This window comes from Agelaius phoeniceus, chromosome 5 (assembly GCF_051311805.1).
Source record: "Agelaius phoeniceus isolate bAgePho1 chromosome 5, bAgePho1.hap1, whole genome shotgun sequence".
Taxonomy (NCBI): Eukaryota; Metazoa; Chordata; class Aves; order Passeriformes; family Icteridae; genus Agelaius; species Agelaius phoeniceus.
The window spans coordinates 40863399-40882706 of NC_135269.1; the positions used below are offsets into that span (position 1 = coordinate 40863399).

The 19308-nt window shown below is 39.8% G+C and overlaps 1 protein-coding gene across 2 annotated transcripts in view; it reads right to left on the reverse strand.

Annotated features, from left to right (window-relative positions):
- The window catches only part of SRGAP1 (SLIT-ROBO Rho GTPase activating protein 1), a 139416-nt gene that overhangs the window by 14199 nt on the left and 105909 nt on the right, over positions 1 to 19308 (reverse strand). Inside the window, exons 12-17 of one of the 2 annotated variants that reach the window (XM_054631102.2) lie at positions 19163 to 19196; positions 16043 to 16103; positions 15817 to 15894; positions 14185 to 14319; positions 4189 to 4294; positions 785 to 1009 (exon numbers count right to left, since the gene is read on the reverse strand). In XM_054631102.2, the coding sequence (XP_054487077.2) occupies positions 785 to 1009; positions 4189 to 4294; positions 14185 to 14319; positions 15817 to 15894; positions 16043 to 16103; positions 19163 to 19196 (639 nt within the window). The remainder of the gene's footprint in view (positions 1 to 784; positions 1010 to 4188; positions 4295 to 14184; positions 14320 to 15816; positions 15895 to 16042; positions 16104 to 19162; positions 19197 to 19308) is intronic. The other variant, XM_054631101.2, reaches the window with a different exon arrangement.

Below are 19308 nucleotides of genomic sequence, written 5' to 3' on the forward strand. Positions count from 1 at the left end.
TAGCTGGTACAGTGCTGTGTTTTGTATTTAGGATGGGAATAATGTTGATAACACACTGATGTTTTAGCTGCTCCTGAGCAGTGTTTACACTGAACACCCCACCACAATCTGCAAGTAGACTTGGGGGCACAAGAAGCTGGAAGGAGACTTGTCACAGCCAGGACATCTGACCCAAACCAACCAAATGGGTATTCCAGACCACGTGGCATCATGCTCAGCACATAAACTTGGGACAAAGCTGGTCAGGGGCTGCTGCTCAGGCACTGGCTGGGCACCCACCAGTGATGACGAACAACTGCATTGTGCATCACTTGTTTTGCATATTCTAATTATTGTTATTTGCCCTTTCTTTTCTGTCTTATGAAACTGTCTTCATTTCAACACATGAATTTTACATTTTTTTCCCAATTCTCTCCCCCATCCCACTGTGGGGAGAGTGAGTGAGTGGCTGTGTGTTATTTAGCTACCTGCCCTGTTAAAGCACAAGAAAGAAAAGGAGCAGGCATAATAAGCTGAAATTTTCTAAGGTGGTTCACAGCCAAAGAAACAATTTCCTACCTGCCTGTGTGCTCTGTACATCTGGAATTCTATCTCTGGCTCAACACAAAGCAACTTCTTCCACAAAATGTTGTAGGAAGCATCATCATAATTGCTTTCGCTTTACTTTTTCATACTGTTTTTACACTTTACTGTGTGGACCTAAATGCTCTTCTCATTTATCTTCATACTTCTAACCAGCCTAATGATTTTGTTTAGGAGACAGAAGGATAATCTTCTGACTTACCAATAGTCATCTCCAGCCATGCATTTTTCATACACCGGTCCATCAAGTTCTTTCACATCTGGAAAAATAGCCTCATGATGGATGATGATAGTTTTGATTATCTCATTCACATGTGCCTGACAAGACACCTGGTCTTGTATGTCTGGAACAGGCATCAGGGTTGGCCCAAAACAAATGGCCAAGTTGTATGGATCCATCATGTTTTCATCACTGTACTGTGAAAGGCTGTTATAACACAAAAATCAAGAAAAATTGACTTTTCCACTGTGACTAACCTTATTCAGACAACTGTAGAAAACTTTTTGAAATCATAGCTTGGAGATTTCCTGTTGTCATTGACAATCCCACATAAAGTAACGGAACAAAAAACCAAGATTTCTTCAATAGATTATATACACTATAAAGTGAGTTTATTCCACATGTATATTTATGTATGTGTATGTGTTCCCAGGCTACCATGTTGAGTGTACACTGACTTAATGGGCTAACATCAACTGCTGCTGCTTCTAGCTCAACAATGCTCCAAGTGGACTGGATGCAAAGTGGGTCTACATTTCTCATTGGACCTGGGTGCATCTCTTTCAACAGCCAGGTACACAACTTAGGCACACAGAATTGTCTTCTGCAGGCAACTAAGTTCCTGGATCTTGCAAGGGCTCTTGTGACCTTTGGGTTCTGTTTTTACTATAGACTAAAATTCCTAAGCACCTTGCCTTCTGCCCACAAACACCCATAACAGTTTCATTATGGAAGTGTCCAAATGAAAAGCCTTCATTGTTATTAATCAACTTTTGCAAGCTCTCTTTTCTTCCAGAAAATGCAAGGTTACTAATTTTCTAATTTGAATGAGAAGTTGCTATCTATTCCCTTGTTTAAAAGCATTTGCATTTTTACTGAATGCCAGTGCTGGCTTTTTGAATGGTTCTATGTGGGGCTAGTCAAATAGAATCTGAAGTGCTGGGATGCCCTATACTGTGTTGTCCTGCACTCTGAAGCAGCATAGGAATTCTGATGTCTGGTTGTGTTCAAATACAACACCATGTTCCCTCTAGAACAGGAATTTTAGAGTGTTTCCCTTGTTTAATCAATACATATGCAAACCTTCTACATGACTACCCTCATAACTAGCTTTTAAAATTAATCATGTTTGCCCCTTTCTTATGCCATGATTTACTATCCTGTCCTGTGTGTTAATTGGAGACATCTTGTTCTTCTGATTTATCAGGTGGTTCAGACTTTATACATGCACAACTGTAAAAAAAGCTTGTAACAATCATTGTGAAATGTGAAGTTCTGCTGATGGCTGTTAATAAGCAGTGCTCCTCAGGGCTCAATGGCAAGGCTGGTACTGCTTAGCATCTCCATGAATGACCTACACAAGGGGATGGAGGCACACTCAGCCAGCTTACAGGTGATGCCACACTGGGAAGGGAGCAGTAAATGTGCCAAAGGTCAGACACAGGGCTACCATTTAGAAGGACCTTGACAAGATGGAGGAATGGAAAAATGGAAATTCATTCCACAGCATTTGTGACTATATTAGGAAGAGAAAAGGCAGCAGGTTAAGGGAATAAATGATTCCTTTTCCAACTGGTGCTTGTGAAGTTGCACATGAGGTTCTGTGGCTAGTTTTGAGAGACTGACAAACTGGTACAAGCCCAGAAAAGGACTACTACAGAGATGGCTGGGGAGCTGAAGCATATGAATTAAAATCTAAAGCAGAGAGAAGTGGGTTTGTTCAGCCTTGGATAAGAAAGTTACATTTTTTTGCAATCTCCTACTATATATAAGATTATTAACAAGAGCAAGACAGACACAGGTGCAAAGAGATGAGAGGCAATAGACACAGCAAGGGCTATTCCAATGAAAGCACAAAAAATTTCTTTACTATAACAGTGACCTAGTCCTGGGACTGACTGCCTGGAGAGGCTGTGGAGTTGCTGCCATTTGAGGTTCTTGACTGGCCAAAGCCTTGAGCAACTTGATCTAACTTTGGAGCCTTGCGTGGGAGGCTACACCAGGCTAGGTCTGCCGTGAGACATCATGACTTCATGTGGTCAAGCAGGCATAACTGCATATGCAAAAAGCAGAATGGGATTTGCAGGAAGTCAAATAATGGGAACATTTTTCCTGTAGATGCATCAGGAGCAATTAGGAGGCAGTAAGGTATTTAATCTGCTTTCCAAATTGCATTCCTGTGGAGAGCACAGATGCAGCTAACATGATCACATAACAAGTACAACCCTAGACAGCTCTGGTCTATCTGTATGTCTCTGCAGAGGAGAAGTTGTGATGTAATTTACATGGTGTAATTTTTGGGGGATGGATTCAGTTTCAAATGAATGGTTATTTTCATACAACTTTAGATCTCTGTCTCTCTCTTAAATACTGCTTGAAAGTGGTTCAGAAATTGCTAGAAGAAAGGAAACAGGAACAGCTGTGACTACAGGCATGAACAAATAACCTGGCTGCAAAAGACCCTGTTTCTATAGGAACAGACAGGCTGGATGAAATGGGGAAGGTCACAAAGACAGAATGAATCAGCAAAGGGCAAATTTAGGAAAAAAGAGGAAAAAGGTGATAAGAAAACAGATAGAGCAGGAAACAGACAAATTGACAGTAGAAAGAGAAAACTTAGAATCAGGGCAAAGTGCACATAAGCAAAATTTTCTGTGAAACCACTGGGGTCAGCAAAACCAGAGAGGGCCATGAAGGACTGAAGGAAGAAACACAGTTCAATTGCCTAGCCTGTCTTTTATTTTCTCTTACAGGAAGAAGAAGTTTTTTCTGGGATGATGAAGACATGAACACCACTTTCCCTCTCAAACAATCCTCCTTCCAGCCTGTGTTTTGCAACGTGAGAAACAAACTACTCTACATCAAAGCATACTCAGGGGATGTGTCCTCTCTGTACTCATACTCCTGTTATCAGAAAACAGAAGCAGCAAGACAAAGTCTCACCCTGGCAGTGCCTAGCATCAAACAGGTAGCTTGTAGTGCCTGTGTTGCTTGAATATACTGGGGTTTTTCCCATCAGGAGAAATCAGTTTGAGACAAGGAAAAGAAATGCATTTTTAAATTGCATAAACTAGTTTTAATGTAGCTACAGTTTGTATTTGTTATTTTTCTTATTGGCTTATTCTGTTGCCAGCTTTAATGTTGTAGACTGCACTCCCCATTTCAGACAACACTTTAATCTGTCTTATTCAATTCTGGACAAATGGAATTTTCATTTGAACGGAATCCAGCGTTTTCATTCTATTTCCACTGCCAATTAGAAGATCATATTTTGTGTTAAATGGAGCTCAAATGTGAATTCTACATAGAGTATGAGTGAACCCAAAGAACTTCAACAGCAGCAAAGGAAGGCAGAGACAGCTGCAGCAGCTGGGGTCAGTACTTACTGGTTGAGGAAGGCGAAGAGGTATCTCATCACTATAAGGACCGACCTGGGCAAAGTAAGGAGCAGTTTGCGGATGTGAAGAGCCCTCTCATAGAGATTGTCTATTCCTGCAAACAGAAGAAAGTGTTTTATGTTCCCTTGTATATGATTGTCAAAAAGAGCATTCAGTCAATTTACTTTGACTTTTTATCATCACATGCCTCTAGTCAGTATTGTCTAATTCTGGCCTATTACAAAAATGAGATCTAGAAGTTCTTTTCCCTCTCATTAAAACCATACAGCTTAAAAGTAACAGTTTTTAAAGAAGATACAAATCTGTCTAAATCAAAGACTGGACACTTGCTGAGCTTTACAGCTCACAAAACCACAAAATCAGTACAAAAATAACCTGAAGGAACCAAAGAAAGATGCTGGCCATTCCTTTCAAATACAGATGCATTCTCTTAATTTGAATTTTCCTATCAGACATTTAATCCGATCACCAAGCTTCTCTAGCAAGTTTTCTTAATCAAATATCCAGCTATAACTCTCTTAGTGGCAAAATAGGAGAAAGGCCTTTTCTTTTTTTTTTTTGGTATGGAGCCAAGAAACACAAAGATTGCATTTTTCTCAAATGATTTTATAGCAGTCCACGGAAATTCTTCTGAAGTGGGAAAAATCATCTGATAAAAGCATCAGTTCCTAATGTCTTGTAACAAGGATGCACTATTTTCCATGCTGGTCAGAAAGACTGTGTGGCTGCAAGTCGGGCAATGATGGAATAAAAGCTTGAAGTGTTTTTCAGAAAAAGCAGTATCTCAGTTTTTAACTCAGTGTGTTTTCTGAGTCCACAGTAAATGACTCTGTGGGAACAACCTCAAATTTCAGTAATGCTTTTTATGTGAGCCAAGAAAGTATGCTGCAATTAACAAAATCTAGGGGATATCTTAGCAGACTAAGATGAGAAATCCTGTCCAGTGGCACTAAAGTGGATATTCAGCAATTTGGAAATCAGAAACAGGAGATGATTCCAATAGCTGAAAAACAGATTGTACCACAAAATGTGGTATTTAGGAGTGTACAATTAAAATAATTACTTACATAAAAATGTGTTAAGTGAAAGTGTACATAAGTAATACACATCAGAATTACTGGCATTATTTATGTGCTCTTTGGTATGGCTATTTCAGTATTCATTTGCAGATGCAAAATGTGTGTTGACTTACATTTCTTAGAAGAAAACTGGTATCTAGTAGTTGTTATTTTGGTATTAAAAACTAAGCATCAGAAGAGGATGTTGGCAGCAAGACTTTGTTTGCCACCTAGGTGTTATAGTTCACTAGGAAATGCCAGTGCAGCAAAAGGGTGTGAGATCTGCTCCCACATCAGCATTCACAGGAGATTCCACTGGCTCAGCACCACTAGTGTGCTGGAACAAAAGATTCTGGGATGGGATCAAACTGGCCTCCATCAGAGTTTCTGTAGAAGCACAACTGCCTACCACTGCTTGCATGAAGAAGTCCATTTGGCTTATGGTATCTACTGCAGAGGCAGAATAGCAAAACTCTGGCAGGAAGTAAAAATGTATTCCCCAGCAGAGACCCTGAAGGCTGGACAGTGTCCCTGGCGAGCTGCTGCAGAGCTGGTAGGAAAAAGGACTGCTGACAAGCTGTAAAATTTATAACCTAATGAGTCACTCTGAACCCAAACACTGGCTGGAAATCAGTTCAAGCCGTCTCAAGTGGAGCATGGGACCTAAAATTTCTTTTTATGTTTCTTGTAAACATGGACTGCATGAGTCAAGAAATACTTCTGATTACTGGTTAAGAACTGGTGTCCACGGCAGGGACATGCCAAGTCTGGGAGCTGCTTGCATAGTGAACATCCACAGAGCAACTACAGTTGTCCTTTCCCATTCCAGTGCATCTTTCAACACTCCTGCTTCAGCAGCACATGTGTGCTGCATGTGGGAAGCTGGAGGGCAGTTTTGATGCAACACCAGGACTTGCATTCTGCATTACAGCCTTTCCTGGCTAATACCTTGTGCTACAGTCCTGCCTCCTCCAGACAATTCTGGAGACTGGCCCTGCTCCAGGTTCAGTCATTGCTGAATTCAAATCAGACCTGAGAAATGCACTGGGCTGGGACTCAAGGTGGGTTCAGCAGCTCCTTCTAGCAGTGTGTTGCCTGAATGGCTGCAATAGCTCTGCCTAAACTAGTGAGCTAAACCAGGATGGGGCACACTGGCAGGCAACTACCACTCAGTCGTTATCACACTCTCCAGTTGTGCTTGTGGTCCCTGCCAACTACAATTTTTCCAAGCAATTCCTGGACAAGTTTGACAGATACATGAGTCAGGAACCAGTCCCAGTAGGCAGCACAGAGATGGTGGAGCAGGTACAGATATTCTGGCGGTGTAGTCATGTATTGAACTATCCCAGCTGTCCTACTAGGAGCATGATCAGTACTAAGTACTTGAAGTGACCTGCACTCCATACTGAAGCAGTTACAAGCCATACATGCTTGAATGAGAGGTGTGTGTTACCAGTATTTTCCTGGTAACACTGGACCCAGTTTCCATGAAAGTCCCTTTATTGAAAATCCAAACTACTGTCAAGTGGTAAATTTATGTACTTTCCACATTATTTCAAGAGGCTGCACTGATTTGATTTAAAGGAGCTAGGTAATGATGTAATGTATTTGCATGCTGTTTTGAAATGTGGAGCTGAATTTCCCTATTGCTTGAGTGTATGCAGCACATGAGTGTTTGGGTACTTAGGAAAGATGGAATGAATACAGAGCAATCTTTTTACATGCAGGCAGAAAGAATTTGCAGCTCTGCTGCTTCCCATGCAGAGAAAAGCTAAAACATTGCTTTGCCTCCAATGGCTTTGCTAAAGAGAGCCTCAGGGCAGAAGGACCATGCACGCTGGTTGCTGCAAGGAAATACTGGCAAGCTCAATGCTGGAGAGAGCTGGACACACCTCCCCTCTCACAGTACTTCTGTTGGAGACACTCTTTTCATTACTCTGATTTTTTTTTACCTGAGTGCCTGATGAGGTATTACCCATTTCTCAGCTAAGAAAACAGAAGTGCTTGCTATTACATGATTTGTCCTAGTAATGCAATTTAACTGCTGAGCTGAAATAGAAATCAGGGGATTTGAAAACTGGTTCATTACTCTAATGATATGATGAGACTCATATTCCCAAAGACAAGCAAGAGGACAAGCCTCTGGCAAGGCCAAACACACTGAGAATTAATGTATTTTTTCTGACTGTGGAGAGAGACAGGGAAGAGAGATCTCTATGAAGGACACAGGAATATCAACTACAAATCAAGACTAAAGTCAAGTAAATATCACACAGTGAAATGGTTATTATTTTCTAGTTCCCAGTTCTCAGAGCAAAGCAAAACTTTTGGAGCTCTGCTCTGACACATCTGCCTTCCAGACCCATATCTGCCATGGGGGTCAAACCCACAAGCAGGAGAGTTTCTTGTCAGCAAAATGAGAAGCTGCTTGTTGTGGGAACACTGTGCTTCTGTCAAGGCAGAGCACAGGAGGTAGTTGTAGGGTGAAACAAGAGGAGGGGAAGGAGGCAGCTTCTGGAGTTCCATGACTGTAGCACTTTGTGGAAGAGCCTGGCACCTGAGCCAGAACCATTAATGTACCTTCATCAGACAAGAGTGGAACAAGTATTCTAATAATATAAGGAATTTTATTTTCTGTCTATCCATAACATTATCTAGGCATCTAAGTTCCTGAAGTGTTTTGGATCTAAGAAGCCTCCACCAGTTACTACAAAAAATGAAAAACAGAGAGCTCAGAGGTCATTTAAGTCTACAGTCTTAGCCTCTGACTTCACTTTAATCCCCTCTGAAAGATGTCTGTTCACCTTGTTCATAAAATCCTCCAAAAAGTTCACAAGCTCCACAAGAAAATCTGTTGAGGTGCAATCCTACATTGCTCTTGGAAAAGACTTTATTTACTGATCTCCCAGGGACTTACTCTGCAAATGTTCCATGCCCTTCATCTGGATGAATGAATCCAGAAGAGATTAATGTCATTGCATATATTTATCAGCTAGCTGCCTCTCTCTCAGCCACACACTAAGGACTGGCTCTCAATCACATAGATAGACATAGATCCTAGGCACTCAAGCCTTGAAAAGTGTGATCTTCAGTCTCCAAGAAAACACTGGAACCTCTTCTGGAGAGGCACTGTCACCTTCACTGACTGTAAAGACACACAGAAACAATGAATCTCTACTTTTCTCTTCCAGGAGAAATAACAGTTTTAACCACCTGGTCACTCATGATGAGGTTTTCGAAAGGTAACTCCAAATTAAAACAGATCAGAAGTGAACAATCTACCACAGAAGAGTAAAGGAAACCTGAGAGGGGAGAAAACACAGTTACTAACAGAAGCCCCCAAAAGACAAATAAATAAAAACTAAATTAGAACTGAAATAGGGTATATTAATCCCAAATAATATTAAGAAAATGTAAATTAAAGTTTAATTAAACAATAACTCTGAGGTAGTAGAGCATGTAAAAGGTGATATACTCAAATATATCAATGCAGTGATGCAGAATACAAGTCTTTTGCATGAGAGCAATTACTGGTGGCTTCAAAGTATTTTGGACCAATTGGACAGCTGCACACTACTCTGTTGTTTTAATTTAAAGAAGCAGAGGAAGCTCCGTGGTTGGTCATACACATGGCCTCCCCTGCAATGGAGGTGAGACATGGTTATCCAACTGAGAAGGTTCAGCCTGGGAGCCGGCAGAGCTCAGAAACACCTGAAAACATCTGAAAGCATCTGAAACATCAGTTCTGGACTGCAAATGTTTGACCAGCCTCTCTAAACAGGCAGCCTCCATGGGCCAATCTCAGTATGAACAACAGGACTGCAAACATTTGGCAAAGGGAAGATATTGTTGATCAAAACATATGGAAGGAGAAACCTGGTGTCAGCAACTAATGAATTGTGTTACAACCAACATCCAGGGCTGTGCAAGGTAAGCATATTTCACAAGCAATGGGAGCCCAAAGGAGGAAGCAAACAATGGTAATGTAAGATGTCTCTCCACTTTAGGACCATGGCTTTGAAGGATAAAATCCAATGTAATATCTCTTTGTGGGGGTTACTTGCTATTTCCACTTGGTGTGGTGCCTACTAGTAACAGTGAATGCCTAATGCATATTTTACACACCCTGAGAATGCCAAATGGGACTGAGTTACACTTGCAGATGTAATTTTTATGGTCAATTTGCAGCTGACAAGTTATCTACATGAATATGTATTAGTGCTGAAGTTAACAATTTGTGCCTCTTTTCATTTTGGTCGAGGAGTCCAATCCAGCTCAAAGATATGTATATATTAACTCAGCAATGCCACTCACAGCTCTTTCAGATCTATTTAAGAAGGCATTACAAGAGGACAAACCCAGCAGTCTCCACTGTCACTTATGGAGGAAAACACTTTCTATTTTGTTGAAACTTTTTCATGGAGAGTTGACAATTGAGAGTACTTTTTACTCTTTAAGTAATGGGCAATAGTCTGGAAAAGAAGTAAAATAATTTTCTTTCATAACGTTTATGTCTTCAGGTAAACAGGCACTGCTGGTGGCAAGGGATTAAAATGATAAAAATCAGAAGAAAAAAAGGACACAAGTTTTCAATCACCTTGCCATTTTTGTCTATGAAATTTAAGGCCAAGGGAGATGAAACCATGAAGAACTGTAATGCTCTGTGCAGACATTAAGCAGTCTGAATAGCTCAGGTGTGTCTCCTGCTGCATGGCACAGCTATCTACGTAAATGTGGACTTAAGTAAGCCATGTGTGTAAGAGCTCACACCAGGAGAGAAACTGCAGTCCCCAGCAGTGAAGTGGATCACAGCCAGTCCTGAGCTCAGCTCCTGCACCTTCTGCCTCCAGATAGCTCCTGTTACAAATTCTTGTCTTTGGCCCTATCTGTTCCTATAAAGGGGCAGAAAGAAGTGCACTGGGACTCCCCTCCTTCCCACCCCAACCTTGGATTGTCCTCTGGATAACAGAATGCTGCTGGGACCAAGAGTAGCCACTCCTAAGGATAAGAAGAAACCATTATGGCCCATGATCAGATGGATTCTTTATGTTCTGCTCTACCTTTCATGCTTGCTCTGGCCCAGCGCATACAACTTTGCCCAAATTTTATCTAAATTAGATCATAAGCCCAAACAGAATAACATTGTTCTCATGAGTGTAATTAATACAAATTGCCATAAAAATCACAGTAATTTCACATTGTTTCCACTGTATTTACAAAATGGAAAGTATTAACTTACAATGCTCTTTTTCATTTGGAAATATATGCATAAATGTAAAGGAATTTCTCGGTGGCTGTACTGAGGAAAGGTTCATTTTGCAGCTGTAGCCTCAATTATGCCTGACATCCATAACTAAGTACTTCAGTTTCAAGGGGTTTTTCACTGGCAACATCACATTTCCATATAAAATGTGTGACATTCTGCCCTTTTATGGTTTTATGTGAACATTAACTTCACAAATTTCCTTTCTCCCTCTACCCTTCTGTAACAATTTCTGCCAACAATTAAGAAACCACACTGACATTTATCTTGAAAAACTATTTGAAAAGAATGTTTATTCCTTTCCTCAGTGTTTTTCAGATCATGAATGCAACATGAATTAAGAGTATTTAAAAACGCATAATTAAACATGTGAAAGTTTTGTGGATTTTATGTATCTAAAGAAGTTACATTAACCTAAGTTCTCCTAGAAAAAGGGAGTCTGGCCCTGCTCCCATTAGCAGGAAGACTGAGATACATAATTTGTGAGGCCACATAAGCACATGAAAAAACCTAATACAACTATGACTGATTCAAAGTGTGAAATGAAGGAGAAATCTTGCCTAGACAATTTCCCTTTTGGCAAGATATCCAGTGTTAAGGTTAAAATATAGCAATGGAAATGGTGTTTTAGACCCACAGTTTATGACAGTGTGTACCATGTAGGTGCTACACAGTGTATTTAGAAATGCTGGGGGTTTTTGTTTGGTTGGGTTTTTTTTTTTGGTTGGTTTTGGTTTTGTTTTTTCCCAACAAAGCATTCTGATTCCTTGGAAGTGGTGCATCATTCAACAAAGCACATAGAATAGTACACAGCTGTAAAAATACTCTGCCTCAGGCTTCTCAGATAACCAGAAGATGCAGCCACACAGCCCCTTGCTCTCAGCATATGGTTCTGGGGCTGGCTCTGGGTGCAAGGTACAAGAGCTGTTCTTGTCCTCATACTTCATTCAAACTCCCCCCACTGTGACAACACAAAGCAAACTCACCCTGGTGTGCTCACAGAGAAAGCCCCCTTTGTCCCACCTTGGTCCACACTTAACTCTCCTCCCTGTGCTGAAGGCATTGATATGCCATTTCAGCATGCCCCTAATGATAATTTTGTGAAAACCAAACCAAACAACAAAATCATCCCCACGCTTCCCCCAAAACCTGTAAGAAAGCAGATCTCAGACTCTTACAACATATTATCAGACTAAAATCCTCTGCTTTCCTGTACAACAGCACTAGCAGAAGTCAAAGCTAGCAGAACTACTCAGTCATTACACCTTGTTTTGACAAACTGTCATAGAGATGACAATCCAGATTTATGACATCCTCAGAGAACACTCAGTCTAAACCAGGATCAGATGGCAACACCTCTTTCTCAATAAACATTTTAAAATGTTGTTGTGAAAAGCAGTGACTTTGTTCCAGGCTATTGTTGTTACTGATTTCAGTTCTGCTGGATGATACTATTATTTAAATAAAAGGTTGGCAATTCTTTCGCAAGAAAATAATTAATTGCCTACTAGGAACATGCAATAGTTGGACATTCTCTATGGAAAACAAGATCTAGCACTAGGAATCTAGTATTCACAGCCATTTTTCTGGAAGTTCTTAACAACAAAAGAAATACTTTTTTCGGGGTAACTGAACTGGAACCCTCTCAGACAGTGATGCTCTGGAAGGCTGGTGAATCTCTCCTGCCTGTGCAGGTGCCACACAGATCTGTCAGCTCAGTCCATTGAACCTCCACCCCTCTTTCCAAATACCCCATCCCCTCTTCAGCACCTTCAATTGTGAATGAGAACTCTGAAATCTGATTCCTCAATTGTGAATGAGAACTCTGAAAGATTCCTCTTCTTGGAACACATTTATAAGGCTGTTCTGGGCAAGTATCTTTGCATCTCCTGAGCATTCAGTTATATAATCTCTGTAAACTGAACACTCATTCAAGGTATTTTAAAATTTAGTTTACATATGTATTTAAATCTCTTCAACAGAGCAGACTGCAGTAACATCTTCATGCATAAGAACCACCATTTATATTTCTCTTATGCTTAGTAAAAATAATGAAGACATAAAAACATCAAATGGGCAGAATCTGATAGCAGGAACTTTGAGAAAGAAATCTAGTACAAATGTTTAATGATGAAAGTGATTATTCATTTGAACAGCTTATCCAAGAATGTGGTAGATTTTCTATCAAGCAAAGCCACTAAATCAACAAATTTTTCCAGCAGATATGCTTTAATTCATCCAGAAGTTATGGAAACCAGCTCAGGATTATTAGGCAGAGTTCTATCATCCCTGTCATGCAGAAAATCACTCAGTCAAAATGATCCTTTCTTACATTTCAATTTCTGTGACTTGCAGAGATTTTCTGGGCTGTGGCACCACAGTCAGTTAAAGCTGAACTGAAGCAGAACCAGGATTGTGCTTCCTAAAAAGACACTGTCCCCCTCAGCATCAGGGATCAGACTGCTAAATTGTGTTTTTTAGGTTTTTAGGACTCCTCAGTGCCACCAAGTCTGTAAGCAGCAACAGCTGCAGAAAACCCTGCAAAACAACGATACCAAAACACCACACATAGATGTGATCACAGTGCTGCACGTACCTGTTAACCTCCAGGAGAAACTACTGCAATCCTCCCTGTGGGGGAAGCAAACCACACACACTGTGTCCCCCAAGTAGGAGCCAAAAACCACACCTGACTGCCAGCCTGGAACACTGTGCACCCACCAACTGGTGGCCTTGCCTGCTGGGCTGAGATCTCTGCCCAAATAACAGTTTGGAGAGCCTGACCTCATCAATATCCCAAGGGACTGGCTCTCATTATTTGAGAAACTGCCTCTTTCTCCATTTGGTTGAAGGGGCAAGTTATAAAGGAAGAGTAGAAAGGAAATTCTTCCTCAAAGCTAGCTCCTCTGACCACTGTGCCCACAGGGAACAGCAAATCTACTGATGGCTGGCTTGGCCTCACCCCTCAACACCTGCAGGGGTCAGTGAATTGGAAGAGGTTTTGTGCATGTCACAGCAATTCACTCAATCCACTGACAACTTTCCAAATTACTACAACCTCTCCATGTCTGGTCATGAACACCAGCAGGACACAGATCATGCAACGCTCCTCCAAGGCATCCCATTGCAAATCCTGTGTGGGAAGGCAGACCAGGCTCTCCTGCAGACAACACTCAGCTCTTCCCCTCCTTCCCTGCACCCAAGAGTTTTCTGGGTTAGATTGGTGGTTTTCAGCAGAACACAATAAAGGTCCAGAATCACACAATGTTGAGCAGTTAGTTACTTATTTACCAGTGCTGACCCCAAGCTGTGGGGCATGAAAGCCTTGGAAAGTAACACAATCTGTTTGCATGTTCACAACTTCATTCACTTCTGTCTGCCTCAGTGCACAGAGGAAAATAATAATGTGTTTAAATTTAACTATCCCTTGTGTACCAAAAGATATTCTTCCTGCCCTGTTAAACAAAGAATTGTACTGTACATTAATCCCAATGGGAAAAGGGAACAACCACAGCTGTGAGTATGACTAACAACTGAGCCAGACTGCTACACACAGCAAACAAATAATCTCAGGAAAATCTGTGAAGTTAGCTGTTTTTTCAGGCTACTACTGTGTATCTGAAAGTAAAATCCTATTGAGAAAAATCAGAAGTTTATACTTACTGATACAAGAAATAAGATCATTAAATCTTTCCTTAGGAAAGACAGGATTTTCCAGCCCTCGGAAATAGAGCTTCAGTACTCCAGCAACTGAGTTAATGTCATGGTTACTTTGGTCGTCTGCCAAAGGATTTTCACCTTAAAAAGTAAATAAAGTGAATGAAACAGACATGCAGGAGCATTCTTGCATGGAACATTTTTAGAAGTGAGTGACATTTTGGGCGGGTTTTGTTTTTAGTATGTGGGAGGTGGCAATGCAAGCATTCAAGTAAGATAATAAACACTGATTTAGAAATCCCAGGCTATGATTAAACTAAAAAAAGGCAGCCTAAATAAAGCTTCCTTAAAATTACATAACCTAGTGATCTCTTAGGTCCTGAACTTCCAACTAGGTATTTATGGCCATGTTGTGATTTACAGTTAGTAAAATAAAAAAACCAAACACTCTTAATTGAATAGAGTTTTGCAGACTTTTCTTTGGAGCCCTACATAAAACAAATGGAGTTAGACCACTCATTGAATTGAATATGTGTCTTCATTCTAAAAAGTTAAAGTATCAGGAATATGTGCAACTACTTTGATGAAAATCTAACTGCAACCTCATCCATGACTGAACTGTTTTATTTATGTAATTTTAAATTACATAAATAATCTTTATTTTGAAACACTTTAAAATGTATGGATCTTCAAGGATAACGCTACCTAGGAGGAGGAGTTAAAAATAAGCAGATTTAAAAGCTGCAGAGTGAAGGGATGTGGCTTCTCTTAGCAAGTGAAAACAGCTGCTTTATGTATCTTGTCAAAGAAAAGATCAGGTTTAACAAGATATATATAACTAATATTGGGAAGCAAAATACTGTGCATATTTTTTATGCTTTTAGTCACAAGACTTATTTCTTCAAGGGTTTTGTCATTTGCAGATGATCTGCAGAAATTTTCCCTAGAAATTAAAACAACCCAGCTTTTAACACTCAAAAAAAAAGAATGTAAGATTTACAAAGATTGTAACAATATTGCTTCAATACACTTGGAGGATGGCTGGATCCTCGTTTCCCTAGCAGAACAATCCAAGCTGGGTGTTGCAAGCCACTGATATTGAAAAAGCTGGCTGTACTTCCTGGCATTTTTCATGTAATTCCTCCTCTGGGGGGGCTGAAGTTTCCTTTGGGAATGAAAAATGGAATGACCCTTTTTTTAACTCCCTATTTTCCCAGATCATGATGCAACTTGGGCAGAGGGGCCAGAAAGTCAAGCACTTGTATTCCAGAAGATCAAGCAACAGGACTTTCAAATTTCATTAAGTAGTCTCTTGAATCAAATTAAACTCATTACCTTTCTTTTCTGAGGATCTTTAAAATAAAATATAAAAAAACTATTATTTGCAGTTTACCATTAACAAAAAACTAATGTTTACAGTTGATTGTAGAGTCATATGCCTTCTTTAAACAAAATGAGAAAAACCCTCAAGCTCCTAGGACATAATGGGGGGAAAACCCACCCGTCATCATTATACTTCATGTTTAAGCATGTGATGGTGGAAAGTCTTAGGTGCAGCACACAGAGAAAATTATTAGAATTTAAAAGATTTTAAAATGTCAGATATTAAAGTGCTCAAATAAATGAAAATCCAATTACCTCTCTCAAATGAATTTTTAATATCATTGACTTCCACCTGGGAACCAGACACTCTAAAAATCCCCTGATGCTGAAGACCTGCAGAAAAGATGGGAGACAGTGCTGAAAGATTACTTTATTTTTTAAGATACTTAAAATGTGTATTTTAAAAACTAAGGTGCTAAATGAGTAATGTCCAAGACACACAAAAAAGGACAATAATGAAATAGTTTTTTTCAGAGCTTACCATATAAATTTATAAATCTGATACAGCTTTCCACAATAAGAGGAATGACTTGCCCCGAATCCTGCAAAAACAAGAGCAGAATGAGTGAGCTGCAGATCAGAAAGAGGAAACCTCCCTGCTATGGCCTCAATGTGAAAATGCACTTGGTCAATCTAGATGGACATACAGTGCTGGCAAAAAAACACCTAAGAAAAAATACCACTTTTAACAGAGCTCTCTTCCCATTTAGGGAGGGAGGAAAAGGAACAGGTAAAGCAAAGGATTATGGTTCTTAAAATAATTTCTTCAGGAAATTCAGTTCTCTACCTCTGTCACCATATCTGGCTAACACTGTATGTGACATCTAAGCTCATGCATGCATTTTAGATTTCTGAAGCAAAATGAGTTAAAGCAGTAAATTTGCCTTTTAAAAAGATTACAATTAAGAATAATAATTAATGATGAAGATGATTCCTCAAATATCTATTTAACTGACCTTTCTTTTCCTGGTGAAGAAAATCCTACATTTGGACCTAATTACACAGGACCCAATTCCTCAATGTGGGGTTTTCTTTTTGTAAGAAGTTTATCACAAACAATTTACAAGCCTTTTCTGGATTTGCTGGACTATGAGAAACACTCTTGGAGCAGAGCCACTAAATGACATTGCATGGGGTACCATGATGTCTCCCTCCTGACTGAAGCACTGCTATGGGCTCTGCTGGTTTGTGTGCCCTGCCATGGGGCAATGATGGGCTGGCATGTTGTTTCTGGCTGCTCTAAATGGCTGGTAATCCCTGGGTGTTGAATTGCAGCTACCCTGAGCTGAGCATGTGGCTCAGCTGCTTTGTCTCTATGCACAAGGTTACTGGGAAAGGGAGGTCACAACCTCTATCTCCCCACCTGCAGAGCTCAGAAATCACAGCTCCTCATCTCAGCAATGACACAGCAGTAGGTCTGTAGCTACATTTTCAGCTCCATAAATTGTTTTAAAAAGGGATAAATGGTATTTGTGATGGGAGGTGGAGAAGACTATATAATTATATTAGTGAGTTACTTGTCTTTTTCTTTTAAACTGCTTATTTTCCAAAATAACCATTGGAAACTTTTTGTTTTGGCACTTCAAGAAATGGATATTTTAATCCAAGTGACCAGAAGTTATCAAATACAGATGAAAGACATAAATGATATGATTAAAAAATATTTGGAAAAGTTGGTGCTTATGCTGCAGAAATTACTGTTTCATAAACAATCTTCGAATTTCTTGTCTTGGAAGCTGTAATTTTTCTTTCCAAATGAATTTCCAATATGTAAGTGCTCAGAGAATTGACTAATTCATTTGGAAGTTTAGTATAAAATCAGTCTGAATTATAAAATCATTAATTCAAAAGCACCTTGTAACTCAGAATATATATTTCCTCTTATAAATTAGTACTTTGTTTTCATGCTAAACTACACTAATGGGAAGTTTATGAATTAAGCTCAAGTAGAAAAAAACAACAAAAAAGTTTGAAAAATAACACACAGTAAAGCAATTGCACCTCCTGAGGTAACCTAACCCCCTAATCTTACACGTACTCTGCACTGTTTTCGTGGGGCTTACAAAAGACTGTTACCACTAACTCTGCTATTTAAACTGTGGCTTGTTTGTCTCTGAATTTGAAACCTAGCAAAGACTGGCTAGCCAATAACCAGTAATGGCTGGATTAGCATTTCCTCTTTGACTTGTGTCATGATTCAGTAAGAGCTAAATAAAAAACCCCTTGGATCAGGTCAGTTAAGCCCAGGAACACCATAATCTTCACCAACACTCTGCAGCCTGCCTCTCCAGAAAAGCAGAGTATTAGCAAAAATGCACAACATGCACCCCCATCTCTTGTTAGTAGTTCATGGTTCATGCAAAGAATGTAAAGCCTAGGAAAAGAGTGTTTGCAGTAAGAAATTACAATAAAACCCAAAACCCAAATCCCTTTCATACCTGTTTTTGGAGAATCTGTTCAGAACCACACAAAACTTTGTACTTAAGTAATACCCCGAAATAATCTAAATTAACAGCTTTGCCTTTTGGATCTAATCAATGAAAAATAATTTGAAGTAACCATCTGTGTTGGTGAGTGTCAAGAACAGTGACCCTACTGCTACTGTGAATTTAATCTGATGTGTGAAGTCAGTGAGTGGATATTTGTGACTAGTTAGAATTTCTTACGATGTAAAACTCAATCACAAAGCAGTTTGGCCTGACACTGTATTTCACTAGCTGTGCCTGTCAAAATGACTCATCCCCCCCCAGGAACGACACGGTCTTTGGGCAGACAGGCTGTCCCACACTGGCAAATCTGACATAAGGCTACCAGCTTTTCTGACCTTTCCTTTTGAAAGACTAATTATGTAGGACTCCCCACTTGCAAGTAAGCCCTGTCAGCCACACTGCCATGTTCCCTTGTGAGGGAAAATGATGGGGTACCATTTCTCCTGAGTTGCTTTGTCCTTCTCTAGTCATGGGGCTTTCACTGTGAGAATCTCTGCTTCCTTGCTTACTTTAACCTTTCAGCAAGAAACTGCTCATGATACTTATTTATTTCTCATGTGATGATTTCTAAAGGTCTTTGCATTTCATGGCACCTCCTGTGTAACAGTAACAATGAAAATAATAATTTCCCCTTTAGTTGTACTGAGGATGACTGAAAGCTTGATTCAAAGACAGCTAAATCAATACAGTGCCACTGAGCACAGAATTTGTTCTGCAAAATGTCTGCCACTAGCTATACTCAACAAGAAAAAAAAATCCCTGTAATATTCAAACCAAATTCACAGAGCTTGCAGTCAATAATTTCATTCATTGCATTTATAAATGTATTTTTACAATTTTTCAAGATTTCTTTCCTGTAGCTGTGTCAGCTGTGTCCAAAGGCACAAACTGTGATGTGGGCGAGTCCTTGAAAATGAGTAAGAGAATATCCATCATTTAAGACTACAATCCCTCCAGAGTTCTGCTCTGGTTTAGTTTTGCCTGCTATATTTGTACACTCATTTCTTACTGCAAACCTCTCCCTCCAGGTCTCTGAAAGAACTCATTTTGAGCCAGGCAGGAATGCAACCCAAGAGCAAGGCAGAGCTGTTCTCTTGTCACCAGAACGATACCTGATGTCTCGTGTGAGAGTTCCTTCGGCCTCGGCTAGAAGCATTATTAGAAACAAAAGTATGAGAAAGAAGAAGATAGTAAATACAGCAAAGATACAAGATCCAGAATAGTGTTGATCACAATTTCACACAATATAATAAATTCC